At 41.4% G+C, this 24,891-nt stretch overlaps 1 protein-coding gene and 1 long non-coding RNA gene across 4 annotated transcripts in view; one reads left to right on the forward strand and one right to left on the reverse strand.

Annotated features, from left to right (window-relative positions):
- Positions 1 to 19,794: 19,794 nt before the first annotated feature.
- Positions 19,795 to 23,627, reverse strand: LOC121293253. The gene is made up of 2 exons (XR_005946469.1): positions 23,425 to 23,627; positions 19,795 to 21,253 (listed from the first exon to the last, which is right to left on the reverse strand). It is a non-coding gene; the product is annotated as an uncharacterized LOC121293253 (long non-coding RNA).
- A 160-nt stretch (positions 23,628 to 23,787) lies between these two features.
- ing3 (inhibitor of growth family, member 3) overlaps positions 23,788 to 24,891 on the forward strand; it is a 35,455-nt gene continuing 34,351 nt past the window's right edge. The window contains exons 1-3 of one of the 3 annotated variants that reach the window (XM_041216264.1): positions 23,791 to 23,968; positions 24,099 to 24,170; positions 24,504 to 24,598. Coding sequence is in view for 2 of the 3 variants with exons in the window: in XM_041216262.1 (XP_041072196.1) it covers positions 23,941 to 23,968; positions 24,099 to 24,170 (100 nt within the window). In the remaining variant the exon portion in view is untranslated. Of the gene's footprint in view, positions 23,969 to 24,098; positions 24,171 to 24,503; positions 24,599 to 24,623; positions 24,753 to 24,891 lie in introns of those variants that run through there. The other 2 variants (XM_041216262.1, XM_041216263.1) reach the window with 2 other exon arrangements.

Consider the following 24,891-nt stretch of genomic DNA (forward strand, 5'->3'; position numbering starts at 1 on the left):
TTATACTGTGTGTGAAAAGAGTGCTGATTGATTGGCAAGTGGTGTTACCATGGAGAATGCGCCAGTGATGGTGATTGACAGTTAACTGCCAAGCATTGTTTGAAATTTAAGCCAGGCAGCTTGATCCTGATTGATTGAACCATTGCCTCGGAGAAATGAGTGAGTGAATAGCTGTCACTTATTTTGTTTAGCTGAAACAGGCACAATGTGCGTACATGTTCTTTCTGTCTGCAAAGAACAGGGCCCTGTGTACTAATATATGTAGCTTCCAATACAGACAAATGTGCCACACTGCAAGCCTGACTGACCATCTTAATTGGTTGTCAGTGTAATTCTTAGCACACTGAGGTTTGTGAAGCAAATGTTGTCCAATTGTGGAATCACATCTAATGTTGGACACTGTATTTTGAGTTTTGCAAGCACGGACTGGCTGGGTACGGTCTGTACCCTGCCCGTTGCAAACAGCGGTTGGTACATGCTGTTCGATATGACCTGCCAGTCTTTGGGATGTACATCCTACATATCTAGCATCACACTGGCACTGAAATTCATTTACCATATTACTCATTTAAGTGATAGGCTTTTTGGCTTGACGGTAGCATCCTGTCAGTGGCGAATACCACTTATGTTGCTACTGCATAGTAGCAGCTGAAATGGCTAGCTTCACCTGTTGCTCAAATTTTCTGACATACTTTGCCCTGCCGGCATAATCTGAGGTAGACTGGACACTTTTCAGGGCAGAAAGTTACAACTTTAGGCCAGTTCATCAGTTTGCATGATATACAGGGCAAAAATGAACTGATCAGGGTAGCCATTATCCTGCAAGATGCCTTTCATGTGCTCTATTTCAGCATCTGATGAACTGATAAACCGAACTAGAGTCGTCACTTTTGGCTCTGAAAAGTGCCCCGTCCACCTCAGATTACCATGGAAGGGCAATGTATGTATGTATGTAAGCATACTTCTGTGAATTATTTTGGGGGGGGACAGTGAGAAGAGACCGGCTGTGTCACTTGGGGGAATGAGAGGGACGAGCTGTTCTGTGAATGAGAAAGGAGAAGGTGACTTTTGGAAAGTGATGATTTGATTGCTTTTCTCAACTCAAATTTCAAATGTTTAATCTAGAAGTTTGCAAAAAGAAGCATTAATCTGAAATCAAAGTGTTTGGAAATGAACAGGTCTCAACATTTTAATATGAAAAAGCTTTTTTTTTGGCTTACAAAAGATCATGTTGATTTACTAGACTAATACCAGGAATGGGAGGGTTGTCTTATGGGGAAAGTCTGGACAGGCTAGGCTTGTATCCACTGGAATTTAGAAGAGTAAGAGGTAACAATTGAAACATTTAAGATCTTGAGGGGTCTTGACAGGGTGGATGTGGAGAGAATGTTTCCTCTTGTGAGAGAATCTAGAACTAGGGGTCACTATTTAAAGTTAAGGGGTCACTCATTTAAGACAGATGAGGAATTTTTTCTCTCAAAGGGTAGTGAGTCTTTCGAATTCTCTTCCTCAAAAGGCAGTGAAAGTCTTTGAATATTTTTAAGGCAGAGGTGGATAAATCTTGATTAACAAGGGGGTGAGAAGTTATCAGGGATAGGCAGGAATGTGGGGTTGAAGTTACATTCAGATCAGCCATGATCTTATTGAATGACAGAGCAGGTTCAAGGGGCTGAGTGGCCTGCTCCTGCTCCTAATTCGTATGTTCCTTCAAGAAATAGATTTGCCATTGGGCATGTTGGCGATTGTGAAGTGTTGGGAGCTGCTAATGGGGGAAACAACAGGATTGGTCAGAGTTTTGCATTCTAAATTTGTTACATACACCCAGTACAAATGCACAAATGATAGCATTATATGGGGAGGCAGTGGTGTGGTGGTAATGCCATTGGACCAGTAATCCAGAGGCCCTAGTTAATACTCCAAGGACGTGGGCTGAAATCCCAATTTAAATTCAATAAATAAATCTGAAATTAAAAGCTAGTCTCAGTAATGGTGACTGTGAAACCATTGTTGATTGTCGTATAAACCCATCTGGTTCACTGATGTTCTTCAGGAAAGAAAGCCTGCTGTCCTTACCTGGTCTAGCCTACATGTGGTTCCTATCCCACAGCAATGTGGTTGACTCTTAAATACCTTCTGAAATGGCCTGACAAGTCACTCAATTATATCAAGCACCTACAAAGCACAAAAGGAATGAAACTGGACAGACCACCTGGCATCGACCAAAGCACCAGAAATGACAACGGCAAACTCAGCCCTGTCAACCCTGCAAAGTCCTCCTTACTAACATCGGGGGCCCTGTGCCAAAATTGTGAGAGTTGTCCCACATACCAGTCAAGCAAAAGCCTAAGATAATCATTCTCACCAAATCATACCTTACAGACAATGTCTCAGACACCACCATAAGAACATAAGAAATAGGAACAGGAGTAGACCATTCGGCCCCTCGAGCCTGCTCCGCCATTCAATAAGATCATGACTGATCTTCTTGTGTTTCAATTTCCACATTCCCGTCTAACCCCGATAACGTTTGATTCCCTTGCCTAACAAGAATCTATCTACCTCCGCCTTAAAAATATGCAATGACCTCGCTCCCACCACCTTCCGAGGCAGCGGATTCCAAAGTTGCACAACCCTCTGAAAGAAAAAATTTCTCCTCATCTCCCTCCTAAAAGGGCGACCACTAATTTTAAAATGGTTCCCCCTAATTCTGAACTCACCCGTAAGAGGAAACATCCTTTTGACATCCACCTTGTCAGGGCGTTCAGGATCACCCCTCACTCTTCTAAACTCCAGCGGAAACAAGCCCAGTCTGTCCAACCTTTCCTCATAATACAACCCACTCATTCCAGGTATCAATCTAGTGAACCTCCTTTGAACTGCCTCCAAAGCATTTACATCCTTCCTTAAATAAGCAGACCAAAACTGCACACTGTATTCGAGGTGCGGTCTCACCAATGCCCTGTATAACTGAAGCATAACATCTTTACTTTTATGTTCAATCCCTCTTGTAATAAAGGATAGCATTCCATTAGCCTTCTTAATTACTTGCTGTACCTGCATACTAACTTTTTGTGACTAATGTGAACACCTAGATCCTTCTGCACCTCAGAATTAGGCAGCTATTCTCCATTTAAATAATACTCTGCTTTGTTGTTCTTCTTGCTGAAGTGAACAACTTTACATTTTCCCACATTAAACTCCATTTGTCAGATCTTTGCGCACTCACTCTACTAATTTAACCGCAATCTCATGTCCACTTCACAACATACTTTCTTACCTACCTTCATGTCATCTGCAAACTTAGCTGCCATGCCTTCACTCCCCTCATCTTATTCATTGATGTAAATCATAAAAATTTGAGGCCCCAGCACAGACCCTTGTGGAACTCCACTTGTCACATCCTGCCAATCCGAAAAAGACCCACTTATGCATATTCTGTGCTTTCTGCCAGCCAGCCAATCTTCTATCCATGCTAATATGTTACCTCTCTACACCATGTGCTTTTATTCCCTGTAATAATCTTTGATGTTGCACCTTATCAATGCCTTCTGGAAATCCAAGTACTGTACATCTACAGGCTCCCCTCTATCCACTACACAAGTTATTCCTTCAAAAAACTCCAAAAAATTTGTTAAACATGGGACAACATTTTCCCCAGTTTGGGGGGGTGGTGCATGGTGTGGGGGAGTGCGGGAGCAGGCATGGGCAGGCAGCCCTCCAATCGGTGCCCCCAGTTGGGGGCGTGCCACCATTTTTCATGGGCGGGCCAATTAAGGCTCACCCAGTGTGATGTCCGCACAAAAGCACTATGCACTTCCTGTGCGGGCGGGGGGATAGAATGCCAAATGCAGAAGTGTGCTCCAATCCCCCTGAGACTAAGTGCTGCCTCAGGAAGATCAGTTCCCAAAGTGAAAAAGTTATTCTGTCGAAAATCTCATTTACCATCCATGTCCCCTCATGTGACAATATCACATGAGTTGGGACATGGACATAACTTTAAATAAAAGTGAATCTTAATTTTTTAATTCAGTCACGAAACTTTATCTCGCCCTTGGATTAAGTTTCATGCTTTCTCAGGTGGCTGCCAGTGCTCCTGAACTGCTGCCAACCTTAAGGTTGGACGGGCAGGTCCACTAATTGGTTCAATTGTTTTTTAAATGGCCTCAATAGGCTGATGACAGGTCGGCGAGTGCACAGCTGACTCGGCTGCACCCCCGCCGACCTGAAAATGCAAATGTCGCAGGATGACATCAGGAGTTCCGCCCGACATCATTCCGCGCCATTTTATGCGTCAGCAAGCAGGCCCCACCCCTGCTCACCGACAGGAAAATTCTTCCCATGATTTTCCTTTCATAAACCATGTTGACTCTTTCCGATTGACTTGAGCTCTTCTAAGTGCCCAGCTATAACCTCCTTAATGATTGATTCTAACAACTTCCCTGTGACAGACATCAAGTTAACTGGCTTATAGTTTCCTGTTTTCTGCCTCCCTCCCTTCTAGAATAGAAGGGTTATATTTGCTACTTTCCAGTCTGATTAAACCTTTCCAGAATCTAATGAATTTTGGAAAATTAACACCAGTGCATCTACTACCTCATTAGCCACCTCTTTTAAGAACTTAGGATGTAATCCATCGGGGCCAAGAGACTTGTCAGCCCACAGCTTCATTAATTTGCTCAGTATCGTTTCCCTAGTGATTTCAATTTCACCAAGTTCCTCTCTCCCTTTCACCTCCTGATTTGCAGCTATTACTGGAATTTTTTTGTATCTCTATAGTGAACACAGAAGCAAAATATTTATTCATTTTTTCCGCCATTTCTTTACTATCTACTATTAACTGCCCACTGTCGTTCTCTAGAGGACAGACACTATACTTACTCTTTTCCTTTTTAAATACCTGTAGAAACTTTTGCTATCTGTTTTTACATTTCTAGCTAGCTTCCTCTCATACTCTAATTTCTTTCTCCTGATTAACCTTTTAGTCATGCTCTGCTGTTCTTTATATTCTGTCCTGCTCTTCATCTCTGCGGAGTTGTATGCTTTTCCCTTAAGTTTGATGCTTTCCTTAACTTCTTTAGTTAACCATGGATGGTGGGTCCTCCCTTTAGAATTTGTCTTTGTAATAGGAATGTACTTATTCTGAATACTCTGAAATATCCCCTTAAATGCTTGCACTGCTTCTCTGCTGATCTATCCTCTAGCCTAGTTTCTTAGTTCACTTCAGCTAACTCAACTTTCATCCCCACATATTTGCCCTTTTTTAAGTTTAAGACACTAGGCTTAGACCCGCTCTTCTCCCTTTCAAACTGGATTCAAAATTCAATCATATTGTGGTCGCTGCTACCTAGGGGTGCCTTTACTCTGAGGTCATTAATTAATCCTGTCACGTCACACAATACCATGTCTAATATAATCTGCTGTCTGGCTGGTTCCAGAACATGCTGCTTTAAAGAACTATCTCAAAAGCATTCTAAGAACTCCTCATCCAGACTACTACTGCCAATCTGATTTTTCCAGTTTATGTGTAGATTAAAGTCACCCATGATGATTGCCGTCCCTTTATCACAAGTATACAATATTTTCTCTTGAATACTTTATCCTACACTGTGGCTACTGTTAGGGAGCCTGTAGACAACACACACTAATGACTTTTCCCCCCTACTATTCCTCACCCCCACTCAAACCGATTCTACATCCTGATCCCCTGAACCAAGGCCATCTCTAACTGTTGCACCAATGCCCTATTTGATTAACAGTGCTACCCCTCCACCTTTACCCAGCTTCCTATTCTGTCATGTACCCTTCAATATTAAAGATCCAAATTTGTCGTCCTGCAGCCTCGTCTCTATAATTACTATCAGATCATATTTATTTACTTCAGTGTGGGCCATCAATTCATTCACTTTGTTATGAATGCTACATGCATTCAGACAGAGCTTTCAGTTTTGTCTCTTTGTTAGCTTTGTAACATCTAGTCTTGACTGTTGATGTATCCTTAGGTTTTTTTCTTTCTGTCCCTTCCTGCTATTCTCTGATCCTCATTTCTCATATTACTATTTCGCTCTCCTGTCTAGACTCTACCCCTTGAATTGCTACCACTGCCCAAGCTTGATCCCTCACCCCTCTTGTTTAGTTTAAAGCCCTCTGTACTTCCATGGTTATGTGATTTGCGACGACACTCGTCCCAGCATGGTACAGGTGTCAGGTCCCAAAGGTGCAGCCCCGACTTTCCCCAGTACTGATGCTAGTGCCCCACAAATTGGAACATACTTCTGCCCCACCAGTCTTTGAGCAATGCGTTGGTCTCACTAGTCTTACTTTCCTATGCCAATTTGCACATGGTTCAGGTAATAATCCAGAGATCATTACCTTTGAGGTTCTGCTTCTTAATTTGGTACCGAGCTCCTCATACTGACTTTGCAGAATCTCGTTCCTGGCTCTACCTATGACATTCATAGCTATATGGACCACAACAACTGGATCCTCCCTCTCCCACTGCAAATTCCTCTCCAGCCCAACCCCATCACCATCTCCGGGTATGTCCCTTCCCACGGTTGGACAGACCCAACAGAGATGGCAGCACAGTGCCATACAGTCAGGAGGGAATTATCCAGGGAGTCAATTGAGCATGTTTCATGAGGCTATGAGGGGCAAATTGGCTGTGGTAGATTGAGAAATCTCATTGAAAGTTATGACAGTATACAGGCATTTAAAAAATTAATACATGGTTTACACAAATTTACGTTTCCTTGAGGCATAAAAACCCAACAGGAAAAGTCACCCAACTGTGGAAGTTAAAGATTGTATTAGATCAAAGGAAGAGGCTTAAGTTGCCAAAAAAAAGGTAGTAAGTCTGAGGATTGGGAGGTTTTTTTAGAATTCAGCGAAAAAAGACCAAGAAACTGATAAAGAAAGGGGAAAGAATATGAAAGTAAACTAGTGAGAAACATAAATGGAGTATGAAAGCTTCTTTAGGTATGTAAAAAGGAAAAGACAAATGTGGTCTATTGCAGGCAGAAACAGGAGAATTTATAATGAGGAATAAGGAAATGACAGAGAAACTAAACAAATTTTACTTTGTGTCTGTTGTACTGGAGAAATTAATGGGACTGAAAGTTGATAAATCCCCTGGACCTGATTATCTGCATCCCAGAGTGTTGAAGGAAGAGGTGGTAGAGTTAGTGGATGCACGGGTGGTCATCTTCCAAAATTCTGGAAAGGTTCCTGCTGATTCGAAGGTAGCAAATGCAACCCCACTATTTAAGAAAGGAGGGAGAGAGAAAATGGGGAACTATAGACCCATTAGCCTGACGTTGGTAGTAAGGAAGATGCTAGATCTTATGATAAAGGATATGAAAGCTTAATACTTAGAAAATAATAGTAGGTTTGGACAGAGTCGACATGGATTTATGAAAGGGAAATCACGTTTTTCGAATCTTTTGAGGATATAACTAGCAGAATAGATAAGGGGGAAACAGTGGATGTGGTGTGTCAGGATTTTCAGAAGGCTTTCGATAAGGTCCCACACAAGAAGTTAGTAAACAGAATTAGAGCACATGGGATTGGGGGTAATATACTGGCATGGACTGAGAATTGGTTAATGGATAGAAAACAGAAATCATTCTCAGGGTGGCAGGATGTGACTAGTGGGGCACCTCAAGGATCAGTGCTTGAGCCCCAGCTACTCATTATCTATATCAATGCTTGGATGTGGGGACCAAATGTAATATTTCCAAGTTTGCTGATGACACAGAACCAGGTGGGAATGTGAGTGGTGTGGAGGATACAAAGAGGTTTGGAGGGGATTTGGACAGGCTGAGTGAGTGGCCAAGAACACGGCAAATGGAATGTGAAAAAATGTGAAGTTACCCACTTTTCTAGGAAAAACAGAAAAGCAGAGCATTTTTTTTAAAAAGTGAGAGACTGAGAAGTGTTGATGTCCAAAGGGTCCTGGGTATCCTTGTTCATGAGTGACTGAAAGCTAGCACGAAAGCGTAGCAAGCAATTAGGAAGGCAAATAATATGTTGGCCTTTATTGCAAGTGGATTTGAGTACAGGAGTAAAGATGACTTGCTGCAATTTTATAGAGCCATGGTGAGACTGCAATAGGGGTATTGTGCATAGTTTTGATTTCCTTACCTAAAGAAGGATATACTTGCCATAGAGGGAGTGCAATGAAGGTTCACCAGATTGTTTCCTGGGATGGTGGGATTGTCCTATGAGGAGAGATTGAAGAGACTAGGCCTGTATTGTCTAGAGTTTAGAAGAATGAGAGATGATCACATTGAAACATATAAAATTCTTACATGGCTTGACAAGGTTGATTCAGGAAGGATGTTTCCCTTGGGTGGATATCTAGAACCAGGGGACACAGTCTTAGAATAAGAGGTAGACCAATTAGGACTGAGATGAGGAGGAATTTTTTTTTCAGTCAGAGGGTGGTAAATCTTTGGAATTCTCTACCTGAGACACTGTGGAGGCTCGGTCATTGAGTTTATTCGAGACAGAGATCGATAGATTTCTGGTTAGTAAAGATACCAAGGGATATGGGGATAGTACAGGAAAATAGTGTTGAGTAGAAGATCAGGCTTGATCTAATTGAATAGTGGAGCAGAATTGAGTGTCCAAATGGCTTAGTCCTGTTCCTATTTCCTATGTTCCTATATCCTCAACATTGATTCTGGACTCCATGAAATCTCACGGCATCAAGTCAAACATAGTCAAGGAAACCTTCTGCTGATTACACCTGCTGCCACCACCCCATCTTCAGCTGATGAGTCTGTACACCTCCATGTTGATCACCAAATGGAAGAAACATTGAGGGTGGCAAGGGCACGGAATATACTCTGGATGGGGTTCTCAGTGTATGTCACCAAGAGTGGCTCGGTAGCACCACTACAAAGTGAGCTGGCCATGTCCGAAAGGACATAGTTGCTAGACTGGGTGGTGAGCTGGGCAGGTGGCGAGGGAACCAACAACAGAAAAACACATACTTGACCTCATCCTCACCAGTTTGCCTGCCGCAGATGTATCTGTCCATGACAGCATTGGTAGGAGTGACCACCACACAGATCTAGAGGAGATGAAGTCCCATCATCACATTGAGGATACCCTCCATCCTGTTGCACTATTTAGAACAGATCTACCAACTCAAGATTGGGCATCCATGAGGTGCTGTGGGCCATCAGCAGCAGCAGAATTGTACTCAGCTGCAATCTGTAACCTCATGGCCTGGCATATTCCCCCACTCTACCATTAACGTCAAGCCAGGGAATCAACCTTGGTTCAGCGAAGAGTGCAGGAGGGCATGCCAAGAGCAGCAGTAGGCATACCTAAAAATGAGATGTCAGCCTGGTGAAGTTACAATACAGGACTACTTGCGTGCCAAAGAGAATAAGCAGCATGTGATAGACAGATCTATGTAATTCCACAACCAATGATTAGATCTAAGCTCTGTAGACTTGCCACATCCAGTCATGAGTGGTGGCAGACAATTAAACAACTCAGTGGAGGAGGATGCTCCACAAATATCCCCGTCCTCAATGATGGGGGATCCCAGCACATCAGTGCAAAAGATAAGGCTGAAGCATTTGCAACTATCTTCAGCCAGTAGTGCTAGGTCGATGATCCATCTTGGCCTCCACCAGAGGTCTCCAGTGTAACAAATGCCAATCTTCAGTCAATTCGATTCACTCCACATGATATCAAGGAATAGCTGCAGGCACTGAATACTGCAAAGGCTATGGGCCCTGACAACATTCCGGCAGTAATACTGAAGAGTTGTGCTCCAGAACTTTCCACACCCCTAGCCAAGCTGTTCCAGTAACAGCTACAACACTGGCATTGACCCAGCAATGTGGAAAGTTGCCCAGGTATGTCCTGTACACAAAAAGCAGGACAACTTCAACCTGGCCAATTACCACCCTATCAGTCTACTCTGGATGATCAGTAAAGTAAAAGGGTGATTAACAATGTTACCAAGTGGCACTTGCTTAGCAATAACCTGTTCACTGATGCTCAGTTTGGGTCCCACCAGGATCACTCAGCTCCTGACCTCATTACAATTTTTGTTCAAACATGGACAAAAGAGCTGAACTCCTGAGATGAGGTGAGAGTGACTGTTCTTGGCATCAAAGCAACATTTGACCAAGTATGGCATCAAGGAGCCCTAGCAAAACTGGAGTCAATGGGAATCAAGCGGAAAACTCTCTGATGGTTGGAGTCATACCTAGCACAAAGGAAGATAGTTGTGGTTATTGCAAGTCAATCACCTTAATTCCGGGTGATCACTGCAGGAGTTCCTCAGGGTAGTGTCCTAGATTCAACCATCTTCAGCTGCTTCATCAATTACCTTCCTTCCATCATAAGGTCAGAAGCAGGGATGTTCTCTGATGATTGCACAATGTTCAGCACCATTCGTGACTCTTCAGATACCTAAAAAGTCCATGTCCAAATGCAGCAAGATCTGGGCAATATCTGGGCTTGGGCTGACAAGTGGCAAGTAACCTTCATGCCACACATGTGCTAGGCAGTGACCACCTCCAACAAGATAGGATCTAAACATCTTCCCTTGACATTCAATGGCATTATTATCACTGAATCCCCCACTATCAATATCCTGGGGGTTACCATTGACCAGACACTGACCTGGACTAGCCATATAAATACTATGGCTACAAGAACAAGGTCAGAGGCTAGGAATCCTGCAGCAAGTAACTCACCTCCTGACCCCCCAAAACCTGTCCACAAGGCAAAAGTCAGGAGTGTGATGGAATTCTTGCCTAGACCAGTGCAGCCCCAACAACGCTCAAGAAGCTTGACACCATCCAGGACAAGGCAGTCTGCTTTACTGGTACCCCATCCACAAAAATTCACTCCCTCCACCACTGACAATGGCAGCAGTGTGTACCATCTACAAGATGCACTGCAGCAACTCACCAAGGTTCCTTCAACACCACCTTCCAAACCCACGACCTCTACCATCCAGAAAGGCAAGAGCAGCAGACACATGGGAACACCACCACCTGGAAGTGACCCTCCAAGTCACTCACCATCCTGACTTGGAAATATGTCACCGTTCTTTCACTGTTTCTGGGTCAACATCCTGGAACTCACTCTCTAACAGCACTATGGGTGTAATTGCACCACAAAGATCACTGCAGTTCATGAAGGTGGATCACCACCATGTCCTCAAGGGCATTTAGGGATGGGCAATAAATGCTGGCCTAGCCAGCGATACTCACATCCCTTGAACGAATAAATAAAACATGTATGTGTATGGTAAATACATATAAAAATATTTGCATCCCATTATCATTTAGAGTTGTTCTCATTTTTAACTAGTCATAGAAAAATGTAACTGAATGTGGTTATAAAAGTGGTCCAATGCATTACAAGGTTTAACAACATTAAATATTTTAGAATGATATTATAACCCATGATACCTGTACTATAATTTGAACCACAATGTTATTGGGATTGATTTCACTGCAGATTACAGGGAAGTATCATACCCTATATATATATTATGTAACATTTATGGCTTGCTGTTTTATTTTACTTTCTTTTCCTCTCAGCCTCTTTGTGTTTTCTTTGTTTTATTTTTAAATTAAAATACTTGCACTGGTGTCGTAAAGTAATTAGCAAACAAATGAATCAAAACGTATACAAATATATGGGCACAATGTTAATTATATTACCAGATTATGAAGACCTTCGTAAGATTAAACAAACCACAACTGATTTTGAGGCATACAACATTGTGGTGATTACAGAGGGATTGTCTGGTATCTATGTACTATGTAGCAGTTAGAGAGAAGGGAAATTCCCTTTGCAGCAGCAATATCTCTTTCACTAGTGGCTGTTGTCTGTGGCTAGGAAGACTTTTGTTAATGTTGTTTAAGGTGCAACTTTTTCTTCAGAATCACTCTTTGGCATTTATTTACAGCTGAGATTTTCAATATTTTTCACTATTTCTAGAATTAGAACAAAGATGAGGAGAAACTTCTTTAGCCAGAGAGTGGTGAATCTATGGAATTCATTGCCACAGAGGCTATGGAGGCCAGGTCATTAAGAGATAGATAGATTCTTGATTGGTAAGGGGATCAAAGGTTAGGGGGAGAAAGTGGGAGAATGGGGTTGAGAAACTTATCAGCCATGATTGAAAGGCGGAGCAGACTTGATGGGCCAAATGGCCTAATTTCTGTTCCTATGTCTTATGGTCTTATTTTCTCTCTAATCTTGTATAAGAGTTTTTTTTTCTTTATTTAATCTCTGTTCAATTTTTCTCTTCTTTCTTGAATCTTACCCAACCTAAGGTAATGGCCAACACATATCCTGCAAACAATGGTTTAAAAGATTATCCGAAAATCTCAGCGACTTTTCTTGGAAGCATAAAAAGACTGCCAAACTTCTTCCCCAAGGGTAGAATTCTCCCCCCGTCGGGGGGTGTTGTGCGGGGGCGGGCACGGCCAGGTGCAGATTCTATTGGCGCCCCCGATTGGGTCCACGCCGCCATTTTATGTGGGCGGGCCAGTTAAGTCCCACCCAGTGTGACGTGCACCCGGAAGTGCTGAGCACTCCCTGTGCAGGTGGGGGGGGGTTTCCCTGAGTCGGGAGTGCGCTGCTCCGCCTGGGCTCTTTGCCTGCCTGCCAACCTTGAGCTTGGACGGGCAGCTTTCTCAATAGGATTAATTAGTTAATTAATGGTCTGAACAGGCCTTTGACAGTTCGGAGGGTGTGCAGCTGACTCGGCTGCGCGCCCGCCAAACTGAAAATCTAAATGATGCGCGATTACGTTGGGACACATGCCCAACGTCACCCCACATCACTTTACCCCTCAGCAAGTGAGCCTCGCCCCCGCTCACCGAGCCGAAAATTCTCCTCATGGTTGTTTATGGATCAGGTTTCTGATAGAAAATGGAAAATCATGTATAAATTGTAGTATCATTATAATTTCTACATGCAGACCCATTGAACAAAGGCAATTGATATGCAAGTGATAGCATCTTCCTCCAAGCCTCACTGAATGGCTTGTACAGTAAAGCTGCTGCATTTGATACAGTTTTAAGTACAATAGAAAGTACAAATTTATGACAAGACTGCGCATTCAATCATAAAATAAGATAGATTTTTTTCAAATTATATATGATTTTAAAACAGACCAAAAGCAACAATCAGTAAGTTCTGGCATGCTGAATAAATGTGCCAGCTTTCAAACATAAACCATTCTACAGATCACGAGATGAAAAAAACCATCTTAGATCATTTATTCTAGAAATTCTTACCATTCCTCACTCTAATAGCATTGAAATGTTTCTTTAATTATTCCAGGGTTTCTCCTTCCACTACTCCACCTGGAAGTTCATTCTTCAGTCTTTGTATGAAGATATCAACTCTACATTTTACCTTCATGTTAGTTGGAAGTAATTTTTCTCATCTACCTTTTCACTCTATTTACTATTTCCTTTGTGTTTCATTAGATCAAAACTGGACAACAATACTCAAGGGGGATGATTTTCTGAATGCATTTTCCGAACTGGAGCCTTATTCCACACTGGAAGTGCTCCTTGAGGAATCACAGCCACACTCTTCACAATCTTCTTTTCATCATGTGGATGCAGGTGTGCCATATAAATGGCATTGGGCTGCACAATAAAATCATTCCCATGAGGAGGCAACACAAAGTTTGCATGTTGCCTGCCTCATTGGGAATGGGTGTGGACTGTGAACCATGAGTCCCATAGTTGAAATTAGGCCTTAATTAATTTTTAGCCTTTGGTGTCCAGCTAAGCTAATCCATCTACCAGAAAAACAATCATGCACGATTTCGATTTTAGTACAATTTCTAATCTACTGATTTGCATCAAATTCAATCAATAACCAGCTTATCATTCTTGATTGGCACCCCATTCACCACCTTCAACATTTACTCCCTCTGCCACCAACACACAGTGGCAGCAGTGTGTACCACCTACAAGATGCACTGCAGCAACTCGACAGCACCTTCCAAACCCACAATCTCTATCACCTAGAGGACAAGAGCTGCAGATGCATGGGAACACCACCACCTGCAAGTTCCCCTCCAAGTCACACATCATCCTGACTTGGAAATATATCGCCGTTCCTTCCCTGTTGCTGGGGCAAAATCCTGGAACATCCTTCCTAACAGTACTGTGGGTGTTGTGACAACACATGGGGCAGAATTTTCTATTAGGCGTGCGGGGGACAGGCCCCGCACGCTGACACGTAAAATGACGTGCAGTGACATCAGGCGTGCCTCCCAACGTCACCGCACGTCATTCCAATCTTTTGTTCAGCAGGTGCGCGCTGGAGTCGGCTGTCCGCCTGCCAAACTGACAAAGGCCTGTTAGGGCCATTAATAAACTAATTAAACTGATTCTCAAAGCTGCCCATCCAACCTTAAGGTTGGCGGGCAGATGAAGATCCCAAGCGGCCTTCACACTTTGCATGAAACCTCATCCATGGGCGGGATGAGGTTTCATGAAGATTTTCTTAATTAAATAAAAATTTCTCTGACAATTCATAAACATGTCCCAACTCATGGGACACTGTCACATGAGGGGACATGTCTGAATAATTTTATTCTTTCATTTTTTGAAACTTTAAAACTGAACTTAATGTCCCTGAGGCAGCTCCATGCGCAGGCCCTGACTCTCCCTCCTCCCCCCACCCGCACAGGTAGTGCTGAGCGCTACCAGGCACATATCGCACTGGGCAGGCCTTACTTGGCCCGCCCATATAAAATGCCACGCGGAGCTGATTGTGGGTGGCGATCAACTCTGCACCCGCTCCCGACGGAGAAAATTCTCCCTGTGGACTGCAGCAGTTCAAGAAGGCAGCACACCACCACCTTCTCAAGGGAAATTAGGATGGGTGATAAGGGTGGCTTAACCAATGACATCCACATTACATGAATGAATAAAAAAATTTCTGTGGATGGGACTGGAAAATCCCGGCCTCGGTGTTCAAAAACTAGTTATAAGTATAAAAGGTGATTTTGTCGATAAAACTGACGAATTATCAAAGAAAGTAAGACTCACATTTACATGATGCTTTATGCTATGGCCAAGGCGGGGGGGTGGGGGTTTAATTTAGACAGCCCTGGTTTCTTCTCTCACCACCCATCCGTAAACAGGAAGGTGTTTTTGATTTTTGACTTCCCCCTTTGAAAGCAATGGCGCATTTCCCAGCCCCTCAGTTTTGGTGTGATCCAACTTCTATTAATAACCCCACAACAAAAGGTGAAGTAAAAGTGTTAGTTTATTTTACACACATTCAAAACATGGGAGGGGGTTTCGCTGCATAGCTCCTGGTACATTCATACAATAAAAGAGGGATAAGGGAAAGAAAGAGGTACGGAGCAAAGACCATAGTGATGATAAGAATTATTGTTTCACATGAGTCCAGAATTAAAATCCAATGGTGTATCCTTTAAGAGATGGCTGGCTGAAGACTGATGTTGAATAATTCACTTTTCAAGTAGAGATGACTTCCACAATGAGATGGGCCTGTAGTGATGAATTAGTCTTGTAGGCATAGGAACAGAAGTTCAGAAGTTCTGGTAAAAATAGTGTAAGGGTGGAGCTAAGTATTCAAAAACCTAGATAAAGCCATTTTTCTACTGCCCCCCACCCGCTCCTGCTGAACCTGCCCACCGCCTGAAAAATTCAGGCCCAGAAGTCTTGCTGTCACTAATGGACCAAGGTTGCATGCAATCACCACTTGTAGTCACTGACCATGTCAAACTAGGTTGTGTTCTTCCTCCAACTCTGTTCAGAATACTGTTTGCTATGGTACTGCTTAAGATATTCAAGAACCGTGTTAGGGGAATCTATATTTGATATCCCATGAATTGCGCCATTTTTAAACTTCATCAATGGTGTGTAAATCAAAACTAATGCAGATAAGCTTTTGTAGACTATGGAGCACATATTGCAACAGAAGTGGGCAGAGGAAATGCTATGAAGATATACTAAAGTCGACATTAAAATTTTGTATTATTAACTTCGTGTTATTAACCTCAATACCTTGGAAAGTGCAACTAATCACATATCATCCTGTAGCATGCCTGCCAGTTGTGAGTTTGTGAGGTCCGGCTGTCAAGCACCTAGCATGTAAGACACCTCATCTGACTTTCAGTATGATATGTGCAGCCACATATGTGCATCGAAGTTTGGGCATTTCTTCCATCAGTGCACTTATAACAACTGAGATCCCATTAGAGGGGCTAGGGAGTGAGTTTCAGATGATGAGGTCCAGAGAACTGACAGTGAGTTGGAGCCCTGGAAAATGGGTTTCAGAGCACTGAAGATTAAGTCATGGCAGTGCTTCGGGGCAGATAGATTTTCTGAGCAATATTGGGGGTGCTGGAAGCAGGAAGGGAAGTTGGTTAACCATTCAAGCTTTTTCTGAAAGATTCAGGTGAAGCAACATACAGAAGCAAAAAGACATAGCAAGATACTAAAAAGAATATACTAATTAGACATACATTGCATAGGACCAAACTTCTGGTCACATAGCCAATGCTGCCACTATCAAGGCTCAGAAATGCAGCAAAGAATTAATGAATTTCCATCTATTCTGTGCATCAGCCTCTGGCATGCTTCTAGGCTGGTCTAAAGTACTGTCAGCTAAAATGGTCAGAGGCCTCAGCTTAATAAATTGGTTCCCAGATTGTTTTTTTTTACAAAATTGCATTGTGTGCTTAAATTTTCCACATGAAACATAGAATCAGAATCAGATATATTCTGAACTGAGAAAATGAGTGTCTTGGAGCATACATGAAAGTAGATTTTAATTTTAGATTTGTGACAGCTCTGTGTATGTTTCTGCTACTTTGTTTATTTTTGTCTGCTTTTGTCCAGGATTGTACCGGAAACATTTATTGTTGTTACAGTGCAATTTCTGGATATGAGATCCCAAAGGGGTTTTCTCTCTTTCTCTATTCTTATGACAAGAAAGAGAAGGATAAAGAAAGGGATGTGAGGCAGCTTCGATTGCACCAGAGATGAACTGCTCATATTGTTCCTTATTAAGGCAGCCAACACAACAGCCTGGAAATGTCTGAGGAAAACTGCCCTTGAAGGCTCAGAGTGTGGCAGTGACAGAGCTACACTTCAGCTTAAACCTGAATTGATTCTGGTAGTCATGCAGATCAATGCTTACTTTGCATCAGCAAAGTATTTCAGCAAATTCTCAATTCATAGGTTTATTGAAAGAGACATTGGAAGGATAGTTTTCATAAGATCAAGGCTATCTTCTTCTGTCTTAGCCTGTAACAACATTGAACAGAAATGTGCAACAGCAGACCATGGCACAATGTAGCAAACATGGTTATAGAACACACTACAGAATCTTAAAGCAACACTTCAGATTCCTACACATGCTCAGGAGCATTTCTTATAATACAGTCTAGTCAGAGTCTGTTGCAAAATCCTAATCTTTGCCTCCAGATAAAATTAATCTTGTGAATGGGAGTGGGCACTTCTATTTTTCAGTAGAAAATCAGCCAGTTCCACATGGTTATCCATTGTATTTCTACAGCTCTTTTATAACCTTTCCTTTAGTACACACTATAGCAACTCTCTCCCCCTCTCTCTGCCCCAGTCACAGGAGTGAGAAACTTGTCTGAAAGATAATTATTCACCATAGAATGGTTTCATGTAAGATCAACTTCAGTCAGCGGTGTGTCATTTGAAATGTTTGTACCAAAGTGTTGTCACAAAACTGCAAAAATCTTTTCTGGCTATGCTGTATGTCAACCCAATGCTTTAAAATCATTTAGGATTACAAAGGATATTTGGCAAAAAACAGGCCACTCGGAGCAATAGCCCATGCCCGTATTTATGCTCCATTTGAGCTTCCTCCCATCTTTCCTTGTCTAAATCTATCATCATAACCCTCTATTCCCTTCTCCATCATATGCTTGTTTAGCTTCCCCTTAAATAGATCTATACTATTCACTTGTTTCTGCTTATTAGTCTTTCAATAATTTCTATTACCTGCTTTAAGCAACGTTTTCCAGAGGTAAATGCACATAGATACTTTTCATTTATAAACATTAGGGTAGATTTTGGGATCATTTACAACAGTACAGGCAAACACTTTGAAGGTTCATACATTCTAATGATAATACCTTTAGCTGAAGTTTCTATGCCAACAAAATACCCGTTTATTTTATTCAAAGCGCAACTGCCCTTCCAAGTTGTGAGGAAATTTTGAAGCGGTTTTGACTGGACTGTATATTTATATCCAGATCAACTCTGAAGTTTGAAGAAGGTAAATTATTTCCCTGAGGACTATTTCCATTTGTTGCATTGTATATTTATTTAATATCATTGTTTTAGTAAAGTAAATGGAAATATATCTAATTAGTAGTTTCAGTCTATATCAGTCAGATTCTGTGTCATCTTCTCTGTCTTTCAAGAGACCGAAAATGTAATGAGAAAATCATGCAAATTCCAGTGTGCAATCCTAATTATGATAAGTGCTAGCCTCAAGCTATCCCACCTAAGATGTATGTGCCTGAATGTAATGAGCTGTTTTGGGATAGTCTGGTACACTCATGTCAGGCGTGATATGATAATCATTGAAACAATTGCCAGTTTAGGATATAAATGAATAGCTAAGAATATTATCATGCGAAACTTGAAAAGAAGTTGGTAAATCCCGCATTCATTTAGGATGACATCTGTTGAACTCTCTGGAGAAAGGTAGTAAAAATCTGAAGAACAATTTTCCAATGCCTAAATTAGTTTTCTGGTCAATAAAACTGATACAACATCTGCTGTCAACAAAAAGCACATAGAAGCATTTAAGCAGTTGGCTTAATTTATTAAACAAACAACTTCATGAGCCATTAAATTACCAACATTTGTTCTTTCAATGTAGCAAATATTATGTAACAGCATCGATGGTTTAACACAAATTCTAGTGCCTTGGGCAAAAACAAGGTGCTTTTCCAGAAGGGGAAAATTAGAGTATGTCAGCAGTAGTTGATTCCATATTTGATATCAGTCAACTTGAAACTAACCCACTTAAGCTGAAATAACCAAAAATTAGAAAAATATTAATATCTAAATTTCTGACTTGTCTGAAGTGCCATGAATGTCTTCAGTGACAATTTTGAATGAGTGATGCAACTGTGGGGACATTACCATACAATGAGTCAGCTACTTGTTCAACATGAAACAAATATGAAGACCACAAGAGAATGCAAAATGAAGTTTGTGTATACTTTCAAGTCACTTCTGGATCCAGCCTCTCAATTTACAGGCCAATTCTGGATTTTCTTCATTCCTTGACTGATTGTGAACCAAACTCTCTGCTTCTGGAACATCAGTGTCACTTGGCCTGGTCTCTTGCTGTTTTCCACTTGCTCTGAGTTCCCCACCCTTTCCATTCTCCTTCAATCAACTGCTGTATTCAGCACAAGGATCCAGATTGTAATTTCCTTTCTGCATCAAGTGCTGAACAGCTGATTCTATTTTGACTCATGTATATGAGTCAAGAGTAGGACTATTGACTTTCCATTCAATTTAAACTGATGCAACACTTTTTTTTCACAGAATGTTAATTGCTTAAAATGCACACAATACCCTTCATATCAGATAGATTCAACTGACATCATCCACATATAAACTAATATTACTCTGGAAATTTTACAGAGATAATCTTCATGTTTACTATTCTGATTTGTTATTCTTCCTTCCATTCGGATATTTGAATGAAATAGATTGATGGAGGCATAAACACAACTCGTAAAACCGTAAAGAAAATTCACACCACTGCTTTGTTTATTATTTAGTTATTGTGTTGATTCAGTTATTCCACTGGAAACACTACAGAATATATTAATTACATTTAAAGATCCAAAGAACAGCTGCTGTGTTAAAAACAACACTGTGGTAGCAATAAGCAATGTTAAATATAATCTCACATTCATGACATTAATAGTATTTGCCCACAGATGTTAAACATTTTCTTAACATTTTGTTGTTTTAAGCTGCCCTGACTAGCATAAGGAAAATACTTGTTGTTCGAAAGATTGTCTGCTAAATTGCAACACAAAAGTATTCCCCACTTCACTGTAATAATCGAATTACATGTTCTAAAAGTTGACCTTAAATATATACTGGATGATAGATGATCAATTAAATCATGGCTTATACCATGCTCAAGGCCTGGTCAGTATACATTAGAAATGATAGATAAATAAATGCTTTGGTTTTAAAATGTACCATATTTTCATAGGTCACCGAAATTTTGATGTATTTGCTCTTACAGATGAATAGTTTTCCACATGTTTGAGTAATAGGGCAATTGGTGCCAATCTTACACATGAGGATTGCCAGCACAAACTATTTATAGCTCTGCATTTTTTACCAGTCAAAGTGATCCTGCAAGCTGGCATTGTTTTTATTAAACACATGCTGCGAAGATGTTTTAGCTAAAATGAGTTAAACTCTGGCCTAAAATATGCATTTCAAAGTTTGTATATGATTCCCTTCCTCTTCCCCCATTACTATCCTGATTCAGGTCAATGAGAATATTAACTTAGCCCCATATCACGTAATACAGCCTCCCTTAGTGCAAATATATCCTAAATTGGAGTCACATAATTTTTTAGGTAAGATCAAATTGAACATAAAGCAGATAGTGATGGGGGTTAGTTGTGACAGGAAGAATGGAGCTGAAATCCATAATATAACTTAATGAATATGAAAGTTAACTGTTTCTCTATCCTATATGCTGCTTGACCTGCTGAGTGTTTTCCAATATTTTGTTTTTATTTCATAACTTCTTGCATGTTTGTCATTCATTCAGAAAATATTTTCAAACCAAAGTATTAGAACAAATATTTTTTTACAATTTTTGTCACATCATATCCAGCCTAAATATAAAAGAGTAAAGAGAAAAAAGATGACATTTTCAAATAATTACACACATTTCATTAAAAAAATTACAATGCGCAGCATATTAAGTTAGAATATACTAGGTTAGAGGAAGTATATGTAAGTTATTGGGAACAGGAAAGAACTTGCATTTATATAGCACTTTGCACAACCTCAGATCATCCCACAACATTACAAAGACAATGAAATACTATGAGGTATAGTAATGCAGGAAAAGTACACAGCAATAACTAACTAATACAAAAGCAAAACACAGTGGATGCTGGAAATCTGAAATAAAAACAGCAAGTTCTGGAAATCCTGCGCAGTTCTGGCAACTGTAGAGAGAAACAAAGTTATTTTGAGTTGAAAGTGACTCTTCAGAATGTGAAGATGTCATATTTGACTCAATGTTTAATATAGAAAACACATTGGAAATATGCTTATTCTTAAGAAGCAAGCTTTTGGTGTCAAGTTCATATTTCACAGATTTTCCAAACTACTTAATTCAAAATAAGTTATTTATCAAGTCATAATAAGTGTTACAATTAAGAGGTTTAACAAGATTGTTAGGCTTTGAGACCATGTCTTTAACTTACACTAAAATGAAGGGGGTCATGTGACCTGTTCTGAAGTCTGCCTGACAACAGGCCTGGGTAATGTGCTGTTAAAGGGTAAAAGGAAGCTTGATTTGTTTTGCTGGGTAGAAGGCGTAAATGTTCACACCTGGGCCAGAATTTTACGTCCCGCGGTGGGCGTGCGCCTGACCTGTCCAGCCATGGGATGACGTCAGGCGAGCTTCCCAACATCATCATGCACTTACATATCTTGCTCGGCAGACATGCGCAGCAGTCTGAAGCGTGTCTGCCGACAAATAAACCCATTAAGGAGGCAATTGGAAGCTATTTTTTGTGATTGGACTAGTCAGTCAGCCAGGTGACCTTTACAGTTTTGCTCAAACCTTGATCGAGGGCTGGATGAAATCTCCATGGGGAAATAAAATAAAGAGATATTGGGGGGGCTTTTTTTTATGAGGCATCTTTCAGGTGCTTGATTATATTGCATGGGCATATTTTACAGCATTTTTGTTAGCTTTATTCTGTGGAGGTCTGCAGCTCCCTGAGGCAGCTGTCTGCCTTCAGGGAGCTCACTGGAAGTGCTCACCAGCACCCGCAGTGACGTCGGCACCCGCTCTCTTCCTACCCCCAATGGCAGTGCTGAGCCTTTCTTGGCATGTGCTTCACACTGGTTGGCCATTATTTGGCCAGTCAACGTGAAATTGCGATTAGGGGACCATCGCGGTCGTGGGCCCATTTCCCATCCGCTCCTGGGCCCACCGATCACTTGTGCCCAACAAGCAAAAAATTCAGGCCTTGGAGACAATGGCAGCAGCATCTGTATTTGCAGTGGTTAGACTGATAGTCTCCAAAGGCCCAGGATGGTGTTCAGAATGTCAAGTTGTAAAGAGTTATGCTTTAACTTATCCATTTAATTCCAAGATAGAATAGAATTGGGGTCTAAAGGATAGCTAATCAGCATTTCTACCTGGCTACAAAGCCCATGTGATTCACATTTCCATGGAGGCAGGCTTTGACAGGGTAAGGATTTCTAAGATATCCCAGGAAACTCTCTCAGTTCATCTGCCAGGTTCTGGGCGAGAGGAAGCATGAGCAGCTGAAAGTTTCTACAGTTCACTGTGCAGAAATGGAAGCTGGCACTTTTATTGAAAAGACCAAATTTATGAGGATTTGAAAGAAGTCTGTAAGATTCGTGAAGCTTGCACTAGACTGAGAATCGCCTAGAAGATTCTCCCTGCTGAAGACAGTTCTGGCATTAAAAGTTATCAGCCTGGGAAAAGGAAGAAATAGAAGTAAACCCTTAAAAGCTGAGAATCACTTTAGACTAGATCTGGGCAAATGGAATGAGTACTTAAGAGACAGTGTAATTTAACTGGTTCTTTTTTTGGTTGTGTCAATAGTAAAAAGGGGAAAATTAAGCTGCCTACAAAAATACATAGTCAATAGGGCTTTTAGTCTCTTACAGTAAATTTCTTAAAACATGAAATCTCGTCATGTCATTCTTTCAGCTATCAACTGGAAGTTCAAATTTATTTTAAAAAGTCTCTATGATTGTCACATGAGGAACAGCAATTTTTAAGAAGACTACATTCATTTTAGACCCTACTGGGGAATGAAGTGTTATGCTCTGGGGATGCCTAAAAGGCTGCTGGACATAGATTTAATACTAACTTTCAAAAGGGAATTGAGCGAGCACTTGAAGAGGAAACAATGTAGGGTTAAGGAGAAAGATCAAGGTAGTGGAACTAATTAGCTCTCTTGTTAGAGTGCATGGTCTGCAACGGCAAAATAGCCACCTTCTGTGCTGTAAGATGTACCAAGTTTTTTTGTGCAACGAATCCCAATAAATATTAAATGCTGAGTTGTTGTATGGAGTTTGCTACGAGACGCATACAAATTAAAGAGCGCGCCGTCCAGCTCGTGCACGATACCTTAAAATCGGAAACGGAAATACGTCTTATTTTTAAAAAAAAACGAAACAATAATCAGGGATAACAAAACGATGCTGAACCGGCGTAACCCAAACCACGCAGATGCCATTCCTAGCTTTATTTATAGACCGATTTCACCCAACGTCCTCCGGCTTTACTCGCCATACACAGCGAGAGGGGGCGGAACAGAAAGCGCCAGCTTCCCGCCTCAACTAGAAGTGCTTGGACTACATCTCCCAGCATGCCCTTGGCGCCGGGGGCGTGTCTAGCCAATCCCATGACGACACAACAGAGGCCGGTGGGTTCCGCCAATCGGAGCGGCTGTGGCGCGCGCGGGGCGGGGCCGGGCCGAGCCGTGAGCTCGAGAAGCGGTGGATTTTTTTCCCCTTCCCCATTTTTTTTTTAACGAACGAGCGGCGCTGGCTCGAGACGCCATATTGGAACCATTTTAGGGAGGGGGGGAAAAAATACACCCAGTAAAAATCGTACGGTTTTAAAACTCCATACTTGGTCGACATGTTGTACTTGGAGGATTACTTGGAGAGTGAGTATTGAGCACAAGGCATCGGTGTGGAGTTGAGATTGTAATTTTGTATTTTTTTTCAAACTGGTTTGCAGGCCGGGCGGAGAGAGGAGCCGCCATTAATGCTGTTGTTGTTTTCCTCTCTCGGCAGTGATCGAACAACTTCCCATGGATCTGCGCGACAGGTTTACGGAAATGAGGGAGATGGACCTGCAAGTACAGAGTATGCAGAGCCACGTTAGTCATGTCAGAGCCACACAAATCAGCCCAGCTGCGCACACACCCCCCTACTTTTAATACAGACATTGCAAGATCGCGAACACACCCCCCCCATACACACACACACACACACACACACTTGATTTTTTTTAAAATCCCGCCAGGGCTTCTTTAATATTGCACCTTGTAAAAGTTGAAAACTTCAGTAAATAAAAGTTTCAGCTAAAATAATAAATCCTGCTTTATTTTGGTTTTAGATATCAAATTGTTTTGGATATAACCCGATCATGTGCAATTATTATAATTATTTCGTTTTTTATGTTTTTTTCTCTTTTAGATAATGTTATGTTTTTTTCCCCAACTCTATTTGAAAGAGTCGTATAGCAACATACACAATAGCAACAGCGTGTTCATCACTTGGTCCAGCGCTAGGTGGGCTACTGCTCTTTCCCATTTGAGAAAGTGGCCAGGCGCACTTGGATTTGTGTTTTGTAAATGATGAATTATATAAACTTTTCGAATATATGCTTTTTACTCCACTTTGGTGGGACGATTGTTTCACTCGGGTTCAGTGAACATGTGGAAGGTATTATGTTTTCTGGGATCTTCCCTAATGACGTAATATTTTGATGTCATTCTAACTGTTAATGCCAAGCAGTATATTCACGATGGCTTTTAGCTGCCTGCAGTGTTTTATTTCACACATTTAAAAGTAACTTCTGAGA

The sequence above is a fragment of the Carcharodon carcharias genome, chromosome 21 (genome assembly GCF_017639515.1).
Source record: "Carcharodon carcharias isolate sCarCar2 chromosome 21, sCarCar2.pri, whole genome shotgun sequence".
NCBI lineage: Eukaryota > Metazoa > Chordata > Chondrichthyes > Lamniformes > Lamnidae > Carcharodon > Carcharodon carcharias.